Source organism: Erythrolamprus reginae, chromosome 4 (genome assembly GCF_031021105.1).
Source record: "Erythrolamprus reginae isolate rEryReg1 chromosome 4, rEryReg1.hap1, whole genome shotgun sequence".
Taxonomy (NCBI): domain Eukaryota; kingdom Metazoa; phylum Chordata; class Lepidosauria; order Squamata; family Dipsadidae; genus Erythrolamprus; species Erythrolamprus reginae.
Window position 1 is genome coordinate 104,004,837 of NC_091953.1, and position 20,470 is coordinate 104,025,306.

Consider the following 20,470-nt stretch of genomic DNA (forward strand, 5'->3'; position numbering starts at 1 on the left):
TTAAGAACAGCATATCTACCTTTTCCTGTTGTCTGGCTCTGATACATGAGATTAATTTATATGTGCACGCACACACTTACATTCTGAATAGTGAACTTCGATAGAATAAAAAACACTAGGCGTTACCCCTTACAAATTAGAAAATATTTTTTTTATGTTTCTTTCTACATTTCAGCATGCAACTGTAGTGAGCAATGTTTAATGTGAAGCTATGCCCTGAATAACCTGCTTCATCCCAGAATCAGTTGTACAACAGCTGCAGTCTCCTATGTAATCCCATGTGCTGTGAATGAGAATTTATTCTATCAAGGAATAACCAAGTTGTGGGTTATTTTTCTTATTTAATCTACTACTTTGTAACATTTTAGCTTGCTATGGCATTTGTGGGAGAATCTCTATGGATAAATCTATAGCAAACACAAGAACTTAGTTCCAGCGTGACAAGGAAATTCTATAAAAACAGACCCACTTGTTTAATGGTAAATTCCCTCCCCCCATCTCCAAAGGGAAAAAAATCAACTATGCAAGGACTGAAGGCAGATCATTTGAAATACAAAACATGGATTAATATTTTAGGTTTACACTTTACAACTAAGAATCTGAGGTAAGAGTTACCCTCCAAACTTTACAAACAAATTAACTTCAAAATCAAAGCAGCTTTGTAAATGCTTAAAAGAACACTGAGAACATACAGAAAAGTCTTTATTAGCATTGTTACAGGCAATGCATTCATAACTGATCCTTGCAGTGTACAGTCCCAGCCAGAATCAAAGCAAGAATTAGCAGATTGAAATTTATTGTACACATGTGCAGAAACAGGATCTCCTTTGAACTTCCAACAAAAGAGACTGAAATTCACTTTACCAAAAATAAAGTAACACCCATTTTCATGTAAAAAAGGGCCAGCTCCTACTAAGCTGACAGACCAAAAATATATCAAGAGTTAGCCACATTTTATTTTCACACTTTGCATATACCAAGCTTAGCATTTAAAGATTAATGATACACACCTAGGTAGAGGCAAAGTGGGAATAGCAGAGGTTGGTTGGTCAATCATTACTGTAAATGCAGTAAAACGTAGGTCAGCATGGGTTGGTAGTACCAGAAAGTGGAAATTTCCCTTTGTTAAATACAATTAATCTGAATTTAAGTGGCATATGAAGTAACTATATCATCCTCATTTAAGTAGTTGACATTATAAACCATGCCAATTCAGAAAAGCATTCATAAAATTTCAGCCTGTTTCTAGATGGGCAAATATTTAACCCATTAGCAAAATTAAACAGAACTAAAGTTATCCTTTGTGCATCCTTAAATGCCACAAGATGGATTTCACATTTAGTAAAGCAGACACTGCAAGAAACAGTTTTAAGGAAAAGATTGTGCTCCCTCATAAATCTAACTGAGGAGAAGATGGGGGAGGGGAATCAATTTTCTGCTTCTTGCAACTGCTGTTCTTCCATGCTGGCTTAATTCAGTGCAAATCATTAAATGGTTTGATAACCAGCATGGCTACGCTTTCGGCCAATTAAATATGCAATCAACACTATGAGGACAAGTCCAGCAAGGGCTGCACCAACTACAATAGGAATCAACATATTATTTTCATCCAGCTGACATTCTTCCACTGAAAGAAAAATAAATAAATTTAATTCAATTTTAAATAGATAAAAGAGCAAGGCAAATACAATGTAATTCTTTCAAAAGAAATATTATAATTTGTCAAAGCATCTAACTGAACACCAAACTACAAAACTATTTATTACACTAGGTGTAAAAATTATCATCTGCGAGAACTGTGTTTATATCACTTAGAATACAGTGGTGTAAAAATCTATAGATTTACACACTTTAAGATTACAAATAGACTGGATTCTCATACTGTAGACTAGAATATGATTGGTTATAATCACTGAATAAAATAGCATTCTCATAATATTAGGACAAATAGATTATATACCTTAAAACAATGTGCAAAACCAACCTAGGAGTTATCTGTTTGGAAAAAAGTCATTTCTGTTCAAATTAAAGAAATGCAATTTGACACTTCACTTGCCAATGATCAAATAAAATTTATAATTTTCTAATGATCTTAGTGGTAGAAGTCCTTATCTTGGCTTTAGGCAGTTCTGCCACATAAAATTTATTTTGATTTTCAAAAATTGAAGTTTTCTGCCCGGCTATAGATTCTATCTTCCAGAAGAAACCAGGCACAGAGTTAGTTTCTAATTTGAAATGGCAGAGAGATATTTACCATAAACATGTGCCAATTCTTAAGAGAAAGATCAAAGGGCTATTAATTTCAATTCCCCATTCTGTTTTATTTTTTAAAGTGTAGAATTTGTCTACATACCACATGAATTGCAGTGTTGATTCTTAGAACACTTTTTTCAACACTGTTTTGAAATAACATAGGTCTAAATTGCTTAAAAATACATTTAAACATTTCAATTGCTTCTTAGGAATGCATATTTGCAATAAGCTATGTTTTAAATCTGTATCCATAAACCTTACCTGCTCCAAATTTGTATCCTGCAATCTTGAAAGCCTGAACTTGAACATTATATATATTGAGAGCAGCTTTGTCTGAAACCTGAATTATCTCTTCTGCCACACACTTGTAAGATTTTCCAATTGTGGCTTTTAGAGCACTTAGGCTATTGTTGGCAACATTGATACTTTTTTCTGCAAAAGATTTACAGAAACAATCCAAGTTAGAATTGGTTTAAAAACTAGTTTAAAAACTTGGTTTAAAAACTAGTGAGAGCAGGATGTAGAAGTGAACTAAAAGTGAACAGTCAACCATTGCTGCTGATGTTCTTCCCTCAATCAAACAATTAGTTCAAAAGTCATGTTTAATTTAGTTAGAAACAATCAAATCATGATTGACAATTTGATCAAAGGGTCTGCAGCTTAAATATTTGGTTTTCTTAAAGGCTTTGTTAAGACTATTTGGAGAAAAGGAATAAATAATGTACATTAGTGCTAATTTAGGAAATGTGAAAGGAATTTAATTGAGAAGTTTAACTTTTAAAACACACTATGTATTTTTAAACCTTTAGAATATTAACATTTTATAAAGGAATTTATTACCTGTAGCTTCAGAAGGAAGCTCTGCACTCATAAAAATGCCACGCAGAAAGTACTTCTCAGTACTTGAATTCTTAAAAAGACAAATTTTAATGACTTATTAATTCATTTTTCTTTAACAAAAGCTACTTAAAAGTTTACAGTTCAAATAATTTCCAGTTTTTAATTCAGAGGACACATGCCTAATATGTGAAGTTTGAAAAATTATATGCAAATGTCTAGTAGCACTAACTAAAACCTTTTAGAAATATACAATGGGCAGATTAAGAACCTCTAGTTATCTGTAGACAGACTTGAAATTTTACTTTTCAGATAATCTTTGGTAAAAGTTCACTAGTTAAGCGACTGTTCAAAGTTATCATGATGCAGAATAAATGGTACTTACAACTGTTCCTCCAAATACCAGCCATTGCAGCACCCTCAATCAATCATCTGATCACAATCCAAGAATTTGGCTACTGGCTCACACTTGTGATGATTGCTGCATCCTGCTATTATCATTTGCAACCTTCCTTGCCAGTTTCCCACAAGCAAAATCAATGGGAAAGCTGACAGAACAGGTTGAACCTGCTCCCTCCAACATTTCCTGTACAGTTTCCCTCTGCAGCAGCCCCCCCCCCCACTAGCAGTGCTTATGCATACCAGACCACTGCAGCCATCTCCCATATAGTTGCACTCAGTGAACGTAACTTCTTAATTGGTCTACTTGCAAGCTTCCCAGGACTTATGACTTCCTGCCGGCTTCCCCATTAACTTTGCATATCAGAAGCAGGCAGGAAGTTGTAGGTTAAAGTCATGGACTTAATTAATGTGCTGTACATTGAATTAGACTTACCTGTGCAAAATTGAAAGAAATTTTGGTGCTCCCAGAAGTTACGTTTAAATTAACTGTGTTGTTATCACACTTCCCAGAAGAAACTGCATTTGGTGGAATATTCAACACTTTTGAAAGAACAGTCTTTAAAAAAAACATTGTGATATAAAGTTTAAGTTTCACACAGAAGAAAAAGTAGCTATTATTGTTATGTACTATTTTAGTTTAACTGTATTTATCCAAATAATAAAGAACTGTTATACGTCACAATTATTTATAACAATAGACTAGTCTGAGTAAAGGTTTTTAAAATATTCACAGTTGAAAGCAGTTGTTTCAACCCTTTTGTATGATTAAAAGAATATTTTAAAGTTGAAAATAAACTTTTCAAAGCTATCTTAAGGTATACTATATGTAACACAAACACACACATACACCGATACAGCAGTATACAGTATTGCTGTATGAGATGGAAAGTTTTAAAATTTAATAAAAGTAAATGGAAATGAGTTATGGAAAAATGTTGAACATGTATAGAGAGGAACTATAGCTAGAACTACTACTTAGAGTGATGAGACTAAAAAGGTGCTCTAGTAGTTGCAAGGATCTCATCTTTTGGAAAGTATAAAAGTATATTAACAATTTATATACCTTATTTTGTGCAGTGTAGGTGAGATTAAGTTGCAAACCCATAGAAGCAAGTAAGCACATCCCAGATGAACCATTCACATTGTAATGTCCAACTTCTGGTTTTAATGAGGGTGGTGCACTGGTAGTTGTAGCGACAGTAGTTGAAGGTATGTGACTTGATGATAGGTGGGCAGTGGTTACGGGACTAACAGTAGAACTTTTGTCTTCATGACAAATTGTTGCTAAAAAACAAGTACAAATCAAAAGGCTAGAACTTGTTTACTTCCAATAGCCAGGAAAAATTCCTACTTAGACATTACTAGATGTTTAAATGCCCCAAAACAATGGATGGAACCACACAGCTCCTTCAACAACAATTACCAAACTGGAATTTTAAATATGTGACAGAAAAGGAAAATCTGATTTTTTCTTTAAACACATCCACCTAAATATGCCACTCACATATAACTCCCAAGTGCATCTGCCCCAATAGTAATTGCTTTTAAAGTAAGTTTTAAAGTTACATGATGATTCAGTGAAATTCAGCATTCTACTAAGCCTGCAATACGTTATTTTCTTAGAAGTCAGTGTTACTAAAACAATTACAAAACTATCAAATAGTCTCAGATGAAAGTGGATACATTCAGTGACTTAACTTAGTGTAGGGTTACTCTTTAGAAGTACTTACTTTTCGTGCTGAGGGTGCCATTTGTAACATATGCTTCAATTGCAACATTACTAAGAACAACAGACACTTTTTCCGCAGTTATTGCCTGGTTGCTATGGCACATATATTTTGTATTTAACTCTGCTTGAATATCAGTTCCCTTTTTTGTTGCATTAAGTTCTGTAGCAAGAAACAGACAGTAGTTTAAGATTCTTCAGATAATTCTATACAAGTGGAAGCCGACACTATTATTTATTAAACATTTATTAGACATTATACCTCATCTTCCATTCCATCCATGTCATCTTCCATTCAGGGGCTCAAGTCCCTATATACAGTGCTGTCTCCTCCTATTTTTCTCCCCATTATACAGAGGTTGGGCCAAGATTGTAAAAGACTAGCCCAAAACCACCCAGGGAGTGTTTGAAGCTCATGATGGATCAGTACCCCAAACTTTCTGTTCGTCATTGAACTCCGTTACAAATTACACCACCCTGTGCAGTGGAAAACCTTAAAAATAAAACATCTTCACTTACCACCACCAGATGAATTGGTGAAAATGGAAGAATCACCCAAGTTGAATTTGAATGCCAAAACACTGATCACATAGTGAGACCCATCTTTTTTATCAAATGTCATATTTAATGAATGTCCATTGCCAAATCCAAGTGCAAGAATTTCTTCAGGCAGTTTCGCGGTGCCACAGGTGCTAACATTTAGTACATCAGCCCCAGATGGAAGTAAGAAGGTTGCATTCTAGCAGACATAAGAGAATTATTTATATTTAACATCTGTAGATTTAACATGCAATCAACAAGCCCACAGTAGTATATAACAGATTATTACATATTCATTTGAGTGGGAAGGCAACAAATAATTTATAAAAGCTGATCCAAAAATATGTGTTTATTTTGTATCCCTTCTTTATTATTTTTACACATAACTCAAGTTGGCAAACATACCTACCCCACCTCCTGCCTATATTTTCTCTCATCTTGTGAGAATATCATGGGTGAATATGGATTTATACACAAATCTGCCCAATCTCAAACTAGTAAATCAATTTTTGATAATTAATTTTTATATGACCAGTATAATGAGCACTTCAAACATGTAATTCCTTCAACATACAAGATTAACACATGCCCACGTATTTACAGCAGCCTTGACATACACATCCATTCTAGATATACACAGAATTGAGATGGCTCTTGAGCAAAACTTTTCAACCACTTATCATTTAATTTTAATTTTATACTCTAAAAAGCTCTTCTAAAGAGCTTTTTTGGGCTTTGTGTGCCCAATTATTAAACAAATGAGTATTTTGACCATATCATCCTTTGTATGAATATTTTCCACCTCCAAGCTGTATAAACTTGAATGCTTAATTGGCATAACCATGTCAGGTGACGTGTATTTGTGTAATGAGGGAGGGTGTAGTCTAAGGAGATCAACACTTTATATCAAGACGTACATAATTATTAGGTAGCTTCTATTCCTCAGGCAAAATGGGCTAAACGAGATTTAACTGACTCTGAAAAGTCAAAAATTGTAAAAAGTCTTTCAGAGGGATGCAGCACTCTTGAAATTGCTAAGATATTGTGGCCTGATCACAGAACTGTCAAATGTTTTGTTGCAAATAGTTAACAGAGTTGCAAGAAATGTGTTGATAAAAAAAGACACACCTTAATTGCCACAGATTTCTAACATGAAACTACCAGGAACCCATTATCTTCCAGTACTGTCATATTTGAGAACAACAATCTACCTGGAGTGCCCAGAAGTATAAACCCTCCCCAGATAAGCCCTCCCCCCCCCGAAATAAACTCTCCTCTTAAAATAAGCCTTACCCCAAAAATATTTAAATACATGCACAGCCAATCCTCGCCATTTCCTCTGGTTAGAGTTAGGGAGACAGAGCTGGAAATTAGGTAAGACAGCAAAAGGAGCTCCCTCTTGTTCCACATACCCAATAATAAAGATCCCCCTCCCAAAATAAGGCCAAATGCTTATTTCAGGGTTAAAAAAATGTAAGACACCTTATTTTGAGGGAAACATGGTAATTAAAAGGGATATAATGTACCAAGAGAGTAACTGGATAATTTTCCAACAGTGACTTTAAAAAGAGGCTTGTGAGAATGTTTATAAAGAAAACATTTTAAAAAATAGTTTTGGGACATTATTTAAAGGGACTAAAGATTAAGATTGTTAAAAATAAAAAGGAATACAACATATTTTATCAAGGTCAAAATAGATATTATCGCTGGCCTTTTAATGGAAAGTCCTCAATGGACTTTTACTAATAAGAACTGAAATAAGAGGTGGTAATTACTAAAACTGTTTATATGTGTTATAAAGCAGAATGTTGTTTCTTTATACATTTTTCCATTTACTGAGCTATTTATTTTTCTTACTTTTCACTGTCTTTTTCATTTGCATCTTTTATCTTTACAATTGTAATTTTTAATAAAATTAATATTAAAAAAGAATTATCTAATGTTACTAGTATATATTTTTCTAAATACATAATGTAGCTGGTCACATCACATAATATTTGCTATTTATAATAATGATGTTTGCTTTGGTTATTAAGGAATGTAACAGAATTACAAGCAAGTTTAAGTCATAATAAAATGTGAATGGATTTCTAGTCAAGGAAAAGTGTATTTATTATTGTACAAATAATAAAAGAGCGATATGCAACATCTTGGATAGGTAGGATTTATATTACAATGTTTTCCTGAAAATAAGACCTTCTCTTATATTTTTTTAAACCCTTAAATAAGCGCTTGGCCTTATTGCCATGCACTCAAAAGCCCGATTGGCCTTATTAACAGGGAATGTCTTATTTTGGGGGAAACAGGTTAATAAAATGTTTCAGAGCCCTGTAGCCATTTGAAAATAATGTCAACAGTATAGATACTTTATGCTTGAAACTAAGATAGGAAAAATTCACAATAAAATCCTCATTTAATTCGCTTTAGACCAACTTTCTTCCTTTGCAATTTCTGTGTGACTAAAATGAAATACTGTAGAACCAAATTCCTTCAAAAGAATTCCAAGGACTCAATAATAAATGGCTTGAAAATAACACTGCCAATACAGTAGTCACAAATCTAATAAAGCTATTGTGCACACACCTATTTGAAGTAACTGCTTTAACTGCCACCTTCAATAAGATTACTAAAACATGTTTTGTATATAGATAAGACAACAAAAAGGGTAAGTATCAAAGTAGCTTCTCTACAAAAATGTAATGTTTGTTTTAGTTTATAAACAGTATCTTTAAGAGAAGACTTGGAAAATGTAGATGAAAGTATACCCTGCCCAATCCTCAATTCCCAAATACAGGCACAACAGAATTCAAAGGTATCCACTGAAACAAAATGTTGGGAAAGTCAGGGCAATAAAAAGTATTTCTTTATGCATATTTGAAATCATAATTTGCTACCATCAGATCCAGTGTTGGCCATACATTTAGATGGTTTTCAAAAATATTGGCAATTTGGAGGATTGAGCTATAATCTGTGTGCAATCTCAAACTATGTTTCTTATTATCACCCACTTTGCTGTTTTGCAACTGTTAAGTTGCAAATTGAATTGCCCATGTTAATTGCCCGTATTAGAGGAGAAAATCCAGGACCATACTGCTCTTCCCCATATATATTTTTGGAAGTGGCTTGTCATTGCATCCTTCTTCTAGGGCTAAAAGAATGACTGCCTTAACCAAATGATTTCATGCCTAAGCGGGACTACAAGAACCAGGTTAGAAACTGGGAGTTCTAGGTTCACTCTAGACATGAAGTCACTGGTTGATGTTGGGCCAACTATTATATCAAACTGGTTTTTACATATAAAGTACTTGATTCACAAAGTTTGCTTTCACATAATCTAAAAAGCAGAAGAGGGTTAGTACAGGTAGTCCTCCATTCACGACCATTTAAGGTTCAAAGTTACAACAGCCTCAGAAAGGGGGGGGGGGGGGTTTAGAGCTTGTAAAGCATTTCTGCAGGTTGCAATCACATGACCACATCTCATGCACTTGGCAATTGTCTCACATTCATCACCAGTTGCCAACTGTCCCAGAATCATGTCATAACCATTTGCAATTCTCTGTCAGTTTCCCCCAAAATTCATTAGGGAACCTGGAAGAGAAGGCTGCCAGGGGAGGGGGCGGAGGGGTATTGAAAAACTCAATGGAACTAAGGAAGGAGCGCGTGGAGCTCTATGCATGGAGAACTAAAATTCTTTCGTGGGCTGCATGACCATTTCTGAAGTCCCCTGAAAAATTCCCCTGTATGCATGGGGGAAATCCTTTGGCAGGTTGCAGGATCAGACTTGAAAGCTTCCATCAGGCAGCTCTTTCATTCCATCTGTGGTTGTAAGTTGAGGACTACCTGTACTGAGACAGAGTGTTCCAACGACATGCATTCTCTGTTAGAATCCCTTTAAATTTCAGTAGTTTTACCTGTTTTTTACTACTCTTTGTCTCGAACTCCACTGTGAACCTCATAGAGAAATTGGCTGATAGGCATAGTTTTCCCTTTTGATCTGTTACTTGAAATGATGCCGCTGTTTGTAAAAAACCTATAAATATATAAAAAAAGGAAAACAAAGCAATGGATTACAATTATTTAAAGAGCTGTATGTAGCTTGAGATTCAATATAATATAAATACATTCAGAAGATCTTCGTGCTTTATAAAGTTTATACAAGCGATCCAATCCCTTTATTATGTACATAGAAAAACCTAGTCAGGATTCTAACTTTTATAGAACTCTTATGTAGATAGCAAATGATTTAAAAACGAATGCATTTATCCTACCCTGTTTACATACAATTGACTTACAAAGCCTAGTATTTAAGAATAATCTCAGTTCAATATTAATTATACCTCTTTTATTGTATTGTATTGGAACAAGTTCACAAAGATAAACATACTGAGGAGGCTATAAGAATCAAAGCAGGATGATTACTTTTAGAGTAGTTGATTTCTTTTTGTCAACAAAATTTCTGAAGCATAATTTGTATGGAAAACTCTTAACATACTGGTTAAAATACTATTTCAAAATTATCCAATATACACTATCCCCCCTTCCCTGTTAATGATCCTTCAGATTAAAAAAAATGAAATAGCATTAATTCTTGGGATTTTTTTTCTTGGTGTCAGAAACACTAACTTACAAAATTGTGCATATTATTTCTGTCTTGGCAGAAGGCAAAGTTTTAAAAGCAGGTAATATTAGCTTCATCTTTTAGCTACACTTCATTAACATGATTCCTGTTATTACACTACAAGCTGTTGTCAAAAGCAACTGTACAAATTATCACCCATAAGAGCTAATGATTTACTCAGTGATAGCACATGGCAATTTGTATATATGTCAATTCTTCAAAGACCTGAATTATTAAAATGTTGTACTCCTCTTGTGCACTGAATTCTCAAGAGACAACTTCCCTGTAAAATCATTTCCCTACCAAACTTACAATTAGTAATTTTGTATACACAACCATATATATTTTTCAACAGTATAGGATATGCCAAAGTAAGTTTGAAATTACTATCACAATATAGCTGCATTTTTCTTCTACATTATTTTTTTTCTACATTATTCCTACTTGAGAAATAGTCCTTCACACACACACACACACACACACACACACACACACACACACACACACACAGAGAGAGAGTGGCAAAAGCTCTTCTGTGTCAATACACGATGCATAATGAATACCAACACTGGTTATTTAAAAGGGTACAAACAGAACAGATTATATATGTGCCACTAACAATACAGCACTTTAGAATATTGTAGAATTTTCTGGCAGTATTGTCCTTATAGCTTTTTTTACAAATGGGATTTCCTTCAATTTGAAAAACTAATGAACATGAGGATTAGGATGGAAGGCTATGGAGTATATTTAGGAAAGGAAAAAAAGTGCATTTTCAGCATTTAGATGTTAACTCAATTAGAACAAGTTTTGCATTTGAAAACTGCTTTTCCCTAGGGAGAACTGGTAGGTCAAAACAAGATTTTTGGGAGATTAATTAATCTGCTCATGCCATTTAGATCAACTCTTCAGACTACCTACAAATAGCTATAACCACACGGTTGTTTTTACAGGGGTCAGTACTAGTTTCAATACTAGGATTATACAGCAGGGTATTTCTTAGTCTGACCTCTGTACTTGGGGAGAGAGGGAAAAATATTTACCTGATTAAGTTTCCTTCTCTATAAATAATTTAGTTGTGAACTGAAATTTTCTAACACTCCCAGCTAGGAACAGCTGCTATTGCAAACAAAGCAAAACACTGACTTATATAATTGCAAACTGAGGTGCTGAATGGTGCAAATACTACAAGTGAGGATTGTCTCATTTTTAAAAAATTACTCAGAAGGGCCTGGTGAATATTGCATACAGTCTAAAAGAAGGCTTCCCTCTTCTCCCACTTGGAATCATAATATTGCACAACTTTTGGCATCCATCTATATGAAAACTTACTTATGAAGACTTACTTTTGAACTTAAGTTGATATGCTAGTTACTTTAAAAAAAGATTGTAAAACGAAATGTTTTACAATCATAAATCAGCAGTAACTGTTTTAATTGCCATTATTTGTACTGGCACTTCTCCTTTTTTAGGTCTAGCTTCTAGATACTATACAAATTTGCATATAATGTAGCACCCTTTTTTCTTTTTTAAGAGTGGCTACTAATAACTTTATAGTGCTACCAAATAGCATTATAGCAATTGCATTTAGACTTATATATTGCTTCATAGTGCTTTACAGTCCTCTTTAAGCGGTAAGCATATTGCCCCCAACAATCTGGGTCCTCATTTTACCGACCTTGGGAGGATGGAAGGCTGAGTCAACCTTGAGCCTACTGAGATTCTCTCTGCTAAACTGCTTGCAGCCGGTGATCAGCAGAAATAGCTTGCAGTACTGCACTCTTGCCACTGCACCAATAAGATTTTCCTAACATTAAAAAAGTCTGACATCAGATTATATACAGGATTTATTATACCCTTTTTAAAGTCCTTGTCCCTTTGTCCAAATTAACTGAGTTTGTAGCATCTAAATATAGATGCTATTCCAATGCATGTAGCCCATGGAAGAGGTAAAATGTGTGCCACTTAGATCCATTTAAATATGTTAAAGGGTTAAATAAGGTTAAGGAGAGAAGTGTTTTTAATAGGAAAGTGAACACAAGGACAAGGGGACACAATCTGAAGTTAGTTGGGGGAAAGATCAAAAGCAACATGAGAAAATATTATTTTACTGAAAGAGTAGTAGATCCTTGGAACAAACTTCCAGCAGACATGGTAAATCCACAGTAACTGAATTTAAACATGCCTGGGATAAACATATATCCATCCTAAGATAAAATACAGGAAATAGTATAAGGGCAGACTAGATGGACCACAAGGTCTTTTTCTGCCGTCGCTCTTCTATGTTTCTATCCAAATTACAGTAGAAGTATTATTATCACCTCTGCCCTTCTGCTTTTGGATGTACATACCATCAACTCTATATCTAATCAAAACTACATTTTATAGGGCAGCAAGTAACATGCTTCCTATTAGAAAAGATACACACTGCATCTCAGCATCTTCTGAATACTCCAAATATGTTGATTTCTGTTATGATTTTGTTCACTATTAAAAATGGAAGAAGAGAGAAGGCTAGTTTCTTACAAAACGAATATGAATTTTAAAAAGATTTAGAGACAAGATATTTACAATAGTGAAACCTGACATTTAGGATATCAAATGCAGATAATTCTTCCATCTTCATAGTTGGCCATGCAGGGTTTGTAGGGCAAACCAGACCACTATTGTAAAATAGCTAAATTATTTGGGATAGATTAATGAAAATGATATTGGCTTTGTTTATGTTTTAAAATGTATCAATCTTGCATGCTAACATGGATTAAATCCAGGATGAAGCAGTTTTGATACACACCTTACCTTCTACCAAAGTTCTATTCCTTGCTCATACTTACTTCTTCCTATAAAGGTGGAATGGCAGGAGGCAAACAAAACTGAATGCTAGTTATCTGTCACATCTTTCCTCACTGAGGGAAGGTGCATACCACATGAAGCCCAGGAAAAATTGTATTACCACAGTACTGGATAAGGTTTCAAATGAAATCAAATAAGTTCTAACTCCAGACCTCAGTTCACTGAATAAGTGTTGAGCTGGATGCTGCCTATTGACCAAATCCAGTCTTCCATAGTTCTCAGCATAAGCAGTATAAAATATAATGCTGAAATGTTGTTCAAGTAGATCCCAACCACATTAGAGTATGCAACCTTAAAAAAATGATATTTATCTTCAAGTATCCTATTTCATTTACTGGAAAATTGAAGTCACTTTAATGGGATACAACATCCATTGTCATTATTTAATGACTAATATTATAAAGATACTGAAAAATTAAAATTAGGGAGAAACTATGTAACTGTTCCCAAAAGAGCAGAAGAGTAAAGTTGTAACTTAGTTCTACTCCTAATTAAATCATATAATTGTATTTTATTGTCATGTCTATATAATTCTGTCCTGGTTCCATCAAAATGTAAAGTATTTTGTGTGTGTGGGGGGGTGTCAAATGTGTCTTGAGAATAGTTCATGTAAGCACAAAAATATATGGGAAGTTAAAACAAAAAATAGGCATTTCTCGTGTAATGTCTATAGTTTTCTTAAATATCAAGCCACTTTATTCCATAATAATAATAATAATAATAATAATAATAATAATAATAATAATAATAATAATAATTTATTAGATTTGTATGCCGCCCCTCTCTGAGGACCCAGAGCGGATCACAACAAAACAATACATAGTACAGGTATACAAATCCAATGATTAAAAAACAGTTTAAAACCCTTATAAAAATAATCATACAGCCCAAACAAACCATACATAAATCATAATAGCTAAAGGTATATTAATATCCTTCAATTCTTTGTTCTCTCTGTGTGTCTCATTTTAAGTTGCCTCATCAGTGAGCTCATAGGGAGATACAAAGGAAGATGCAAAGACCTTATTACAAATGGTGGAGAATCCAGTCCTTTATTTATTCTAAATCAGGTCAACTAAACAACTATTTCCCATATAAAAACTGTGTCACTTTCAAAGTAGAATTTAAAAAAACCTTACCTAGTTGCATACAGAGCAGTCAGTTGCAATTTTTATATGGAAAAATTGCAACTGACTATAATGTATTATTATTATTATTATTATTATTATTATTATTATTATTATTATTTAGATTTGTATGCCACCCCTCTCTGCAGACTCAGGGCGGCTCACAACAGTAGCAACAACAACAGTATACAATGTAACAAATCTAATATTTAAAAAGTATCTAAAAATCCGCCATTTAAAAACCATACAACACAAGCACACCATACATAAACTATATAAGCTCAGGGTAGATGTCGCAATTCCCCCATGCCTGGCGATATAGGAGGGTCTTGAGCAATTTACGAAAGGCAAGGAGGGTAGTTCTGATCTCTGGGGGGGAGTTGATTCCAGAAGGCCAGGGCCACCACAGAGAAGGCTCTTCCCCTGGGGCCCGCCAGACAACATTTAGTCGATGAGACCCGGAGAAGGCCAACTCTGTGGGACCTTATCGGCCGCTGGGATTTGTGCGGCAGAAGACGATCCCGGAGATATTCTGGTCCGATGCCATGTAGGGCTTTATATTCTATTTATTATTCTATGTTTGTCTTTGATTAATAATATCTTTATATTTCCTGGAATCAAACTGGATTGGGAAGTAAACTGCATAAATTAATACATTTCTATAGAGAATAACATTGGATTAGAATTTTAATTTTTTAACTTTTGTGGCTATGAAAGTCACATATCATGGCAATAAATTGCAATTTCCAGCCATAGTGTTCTAGTTCAAATTTCATGCTGGATTAACATTTTTAAAAGTCAAAAGGAATTCTAAAAGAGAATTTTATTTGCATGATTTTAAAGAAGGTATATATTTTATTTCTATAAGGCATAATAAGTAGCAAATTGGCTTTCAAACAAAGTATCAAATACAAAACAAAATTCAGAGTCATGTTTATGAGTTCATATTTCAAATTTCTAGTTTTGCAATGCCTAACCACATAGATAACAAGTGAGAACATTTTCATCTTTGCCGATGATAAACAGGGAAGACTGACTTCACTAATTAAACAATGTCCTTTTGTTTTCCTAATCTGTTTCAATGTCACTAAAACATTGTAAACCAAATTATTTGTGGATTCAACTCAGATAAAGTAAAGGAATGTTGGCATTGGAAAGCTATATTTATGAAATATTTAAGCTCAAAAAGATATTGACTTCGTTGGGCTTTTTTCCTGCATGTGAAAATTCTTGAAAACATAAATCATAAAATGAAATGACATATTTTCAAAGCAAGAAAGAATGAAGTAACAATTGATCTGTGTGGAATTTTCTAGAGGTTTTTTTAATCCATCTCATTTATAGAACCACAATGAAACCAGCCACTATTAAATCAATAGTTTTTATGGGTATTCTTTTATATTTTACTTACAAGCTAAGAAATTATGTATTATCTAGAGTCTAGACTACTATAGGCCAGTCTGAGGAAGAACATGCAAGCCTGGATTACTACAGAATTTTCTTCAGCTTGGCCAACTACAGCTAGAGTCAAGCCTCAATATGTCAAGCTTCAGACCTAAATATACACAAGCCTAAAGACTTACACCCACAAAGCAGAAGCTCTATCAGAAGCACTACTTGTTTTGCCTGGACAAGCCAACTACTGACTTGTCAACACAAAGCTTTCATTGCTTGTGAAGTCAAAGTGTGGATTGCTTTCATTACATGCTCCTCTTTTGCCCTGGCAATTTGACAAGGTCAGGAATATTTACAATTGCTGCTCTACAGATTAACAATTTATTAAATGTATATGATTTATTTCTCACAAAAGTAAACAAAATGAACTCATTATTTTTATTCATACAGGGCAATTATTATTATTATTATTATTATTATTATTATTATTATTATTATTATTAATTAGATTTGTATGCCGATTTATACACTTTCCAAGGTCACAACACTGCACAGTTTGAGATTAGGGTAAATAGTTCATAGAGTTCAATAATATTTACTCAAGTTTGTATAGGAACCTACCGTACCATCATTAACATTGCAGATTCATAGTAATTATACTGGAAACAAATACTGACATAGGTAAAAATAAATACTGTAATTTGGATCAACGGTAGCATATTACATGAGTCTACAAAGAATCACACCTAGTGAAAAATTTGGGTTCTTTAAATGATCATAAAGACAGAACATTTAAGAGGAAAGCACAAATCCACAAACTTCCAAAAGGAGGGGGAAAAGAATTTGTGAGGAACAAGAGTTCTTCTGTCATATGCTAAATAAACCATGTTTAAGTGACACAGCCAAATATTTTTAAATGGTTTGTTTTACTTAGAAAAACTTTCCAAGGTGGGTAAAATTAAGACCCAGATGGTTGGAGGCAATATGCTGATTCTGTAAACAGCTTAGAGAGGGCTGTGAAGCTGTATATAAGTCTAAATGCTAAATGCTATTGCTGTCTACATAAATCTGTGAACCTGGCGGTAGTTGCATAACACCAACAGTTTGTTGCCCTTTGAGCTGGGAGAAGTTACAACCTCCTGGTACAAAACTGCTGCCTTGAGCTATTATTCCCTCTAATGAGTAAAAGGAACTAGATATTTTCCCCCTCTCTGAATATGGTTGGGAAGGATTTAGCATCATCACCTCTTATTTCCCTTAGTGCAAGCTTTGAAACAACATTGAGCCAGCATTAAGTTAACACCTATATCCCAGATCTACCTTGGGAGTTGCAAGAAATACAAAGTCAAATACTGTATACTGCTCAAAAAATAAAGGGAACACTTAAACAACAGAATATAACTCCAAGTAAATCAAACTTCTGTGAAATCAAACTGTCCACTTAGGGAGCAACACTGATTGACAATCAATTTCATTTTGTTGTCAGCATATTCAACTTTGTACAGAACAAAGTATTCAATGAGAATATTTCATTTATTCAGATCTAGGGTGTATTCTTTGAGTGTTCGCTTTGTTTTTTGAGCAGTGTACTGGAGAGCAGAACATATAAGCAGCACATTGTAATTGGGAGAAGGCAGCAACCCATTTTAAAAACGGGAGGGGGGGGAGGAATCGAGGCCTACAGCTTTAAAATTTTCCCAATTATCCAGCAATAATGGAAGGTGGAAGAGCAGCCTATTTTACATTACAGTGCCCCAAAAGGGCAAAAGTGGGGTGGGACAGAGAAAGCAGTTAGTTAATGCTTACTACCGTAGAGGCTGAGAAATCCAAAGGGCTGGGGTAAAATTTCAGGAAAAGGAAGAAGAAAAGGAAAATTGTCTAAATTTTCCAGCAATAATGGAAGGTGGAAGAGCAGCCTATTTTACATTACAGTGCCCTGAAAGGGCAAAAAAAAGAGAGAGAGAGAAAGAGAAAGCAGTTAGTCACTTCTTCCAAATGCTCACTAGAGGCTGAGAAATCCAAAGCGCTCGGATAAAATTTCAGGAAGGAGAAGGAGAAGAAAAGGAAAAGCACTGATTTCACTACTTCCGAGCAGTTGCAAAATAACCCCAGGACGGGGAAAAGGGGAAAAAAAAAAAAGGAAGCCGAGGCTGCCTACAAAGAGCCGCTCCCGTTCTCCTCATCACGCAATTGTTTTAACTCAGTGTTTCCCAACCTTGGCCACTTGAAGATATTTGGACTTCAACTCCCAGAATTCCCCAGCCAGCGAATGCTGGCTGGGGAATTCTGGGAGTTGAAGTCCAGATATCTTCAAGTTGCCACGGTTGGGAAACACTGTTTTAACGGGCCGTTTAAAAAACAAACAGCCGCTCGGGTTCGGAGACTCTTTGAAATCAACCCGGAGCGACGTCGAGCAGAAGCGGCGGATGTGAACCGGGTGGAGGGGGGAGAGAAGGGGGAGAGCAAGCGGGGAGAAAAGGAAACCGCTTTCTCCTCCGTCATCCCTTTTTTCACCTTCTCTCCAAAAAGGCGGCCGACCGAACCGCCTCGTCGTGCAAAGGGAGGGAGGCGGGCGGCCGACCGGGGAAAGGCCGCCCTACCTTTGTGCAAAACCGAACCCCCCGGGTAGGGTGTGTGTTTGTGAGGCGGCCCGGTTCCCTCACGGGAAGGGCCAGGCGAGCCCAGGGCTAACGTAGGAAGCCGGGTGCCGTTGCCTGCAGGCCGTGAGGGAAGACAAACGGCCCTCGGAGACGGGCGGCATACAAGGGAAGACCGTGAGGGAAGACAAACGGAGTCCTCGGAGACGGGCGGCATACAAGCCCAATTAGTAAATAATAAATTAATAAATATAATAACCCTGAGGGGAGGGGGGGCTGAGGGAGAGGAGAAACCGCTCCCTCCCCCCACACACGGTCAACACTCACCGAGCAGGGCAGCCGCCAAAAGGAAACCCACCGCGCTTCGGCCCGCCATGACGGAGCGAGAAGAGAGGACGCGAGGGGAAAAAAAAAAAAAAAGAGGAGCGCCGTCAAAACGAAGCCGCTAACAGGGGACACGGGAGAGCCAAGCAGCCACACGCAGCACTTGAAGAAAACGTCCACAGGGGGCGCGGTCACATGACCCGGGATTTCGGGCCCCACCCCCGGCCTTGCCGTCGTTATGGCCCTTGCTTGTCACCTGATTCCAATTAAGAACCCGCCTCCTTTATTTATTTTAAAGGAGTGGGGGCGGGGGGCGGGGGAGGGTTCGGCGCGAGACAGCAAGCTATCGCGAGAGCGCCGTGGAAAGCAAAAAAAACCGGGGGAGAGTCCGTTCTGCCGCCCCCGTGCTTATCGGTTGGTTGGCGTTGCTGCTTTTTCACGTGATGCTTTAGTTGTGCTGACTAGAATCTCGAGGGATTTGGGGGAGGGGGGGTATTTTATTTATTTATTTTGTCCAAATAAATAAGGTTATAGAGGATACCCTCAAAGTAAAATATATCAAGGCAAAAGGTTTATTTTTTTCTCCGTCGATCCATACCCAAGTATAATTGCACTTATGTGCCTAATGTCCCTGTCCTACTGTCTTATTATCCTATCTATTACTACGTTCTACATATGTTAATATGTACTATAATACTATACAGTACTTGTTTGACAAATGAATAAATAAATAAATAATATACCTTCAGATATTACCATATTACAATAAAATACACGATTATACATTTTAATTAATCCTTCGTAAATTCTTTATATATGACACATAATTCCAGGTACATTTCACTGAAAGTATTGCTTCTAAAAGAGAAAAAAGGAAAATATAAATCTAGTTTTGTCCTCTGGGATTTTTTATTTTTTTAATTTATATTTGTCAAACAATTCTAGGGTTATAATATAGGATTATAATATAACATAATATAGGATTAAAGGATTAATTGGTAGAAATTATAGGATAATTTATAGGATAATTTCTACCAATTATAGGATAATTTATAGGATAATTTCTACCAATTTCAAAAAGTTTTTTTAATAGCTTTTGGCAGCTTTTACCTGAGTCAGGCGGAAAGATGAAGGGTTTTTTTTAAAAAAAATATTGCATTATTTGTTCTTGCAATTACTGTTTTGGAGAGGCCTGCAATTCTTGCAAAGCCGTTTGAGAGGCTGGTGACACTAACCAAGCCTTGACCCTTTGTGAACTGCTCTCCCGCCCTCTTAAATGTTACGGGGCAAAATGTGATTTGTTTTCTTACAGCTGCTTTACAGGCTGCTGTTGGAGTGTGAGCTGCTCAGAAATGAATGGATTATTTATTAGTAGTTAATATTTATTAGTACATTTTTTTCTACAAATTATGTACCTAGAAATTGAGTTTGATAATTAGGAAAATCTAAGTACTCAATGAACCATAATCTTGATTGCTATACTATTATAAAATTTATTAATTATTGGGATTAATGGTACCGCCCAATTTCTTTAAAGACTGGGCAGAAATACTAACAATATTAGATTACTAGCAATTGTACTGCTGAATCTGCTTTATACAAATATGTATTATATTTTGACCTAACTGATTTCATGATGATCATGCTTAATTTTGAAAGTTTTGGCAAGACCTGAGAGAACGTTAACACAGGATATAATTGATAACTCTCAAGCTTCTAAAGTAGAATACAGGATGTGTTTCAACAAAAAGTAACTAGAACACTTTTACAACTTCATTACACTGTGATGTTGAATGCA

The 20,470-nt window shown here is 35.4% G+C and overlaps 1 protein-coding gene across 1 annotated transcript; it reads right to left on the bottom strand.

The window, feature by feature from the left end:
• Nucleotides 1–689: 689 nt before the first annotated feature.
• On the bottom strand, nt 690–18,974 carry LAMP1 (lysosomal associated membrane protein 1). The gene is made up of 9 exons (XM_070751134.1): nt 18,676–18,974; nt 9,670–9,788; nt 5,738–5,957; nt 5,223–5,381; nt 4,556–4,776; nt 3,926–4,048; nt 3,094–3,163; nt 2,515–2,685; nt 690–1,627 (listed from the first exon to the last, which is right to left on the bottom strand). Exons 1-9 carry the CDS (start codon nt 18,722–18,724, stop codon nt 1,488–1,490), a joined length of 1,272 nt encoding a protein of 423 aa, XP_070607235.1. The 5' UTR covers nt 18,725–18,974; the 3' UTR covers nt 690–1,487.
• Between the last annotated feature and the right edge of the window lie 1,496 nt (nt 18,975–20,470).

Coding starts and splice junctions, on each gene's coding strand:
- LAMP1 (XM_070751134.1), bottom strand. CDS start 18,724: ATGGCGGGCCGAAGCGCGGTGGGTTTCCTTTTGGCGGCTGCCCTGCTC. Junction 4,777..5,222: donor TGGCACCCTCAGCACGAAAA/GTAAGTACTTCT, acceptor CTTGTTTTTTAG/CAACAATTTGTCATGAAGAC. Junction 3,164..3,925: donor TTTCTTTCAATTTTGCACAG/GTAAGTCTAATT, acceptor TGTCTTTTTAAG/AATTCAAGTACTGAGAAGTA.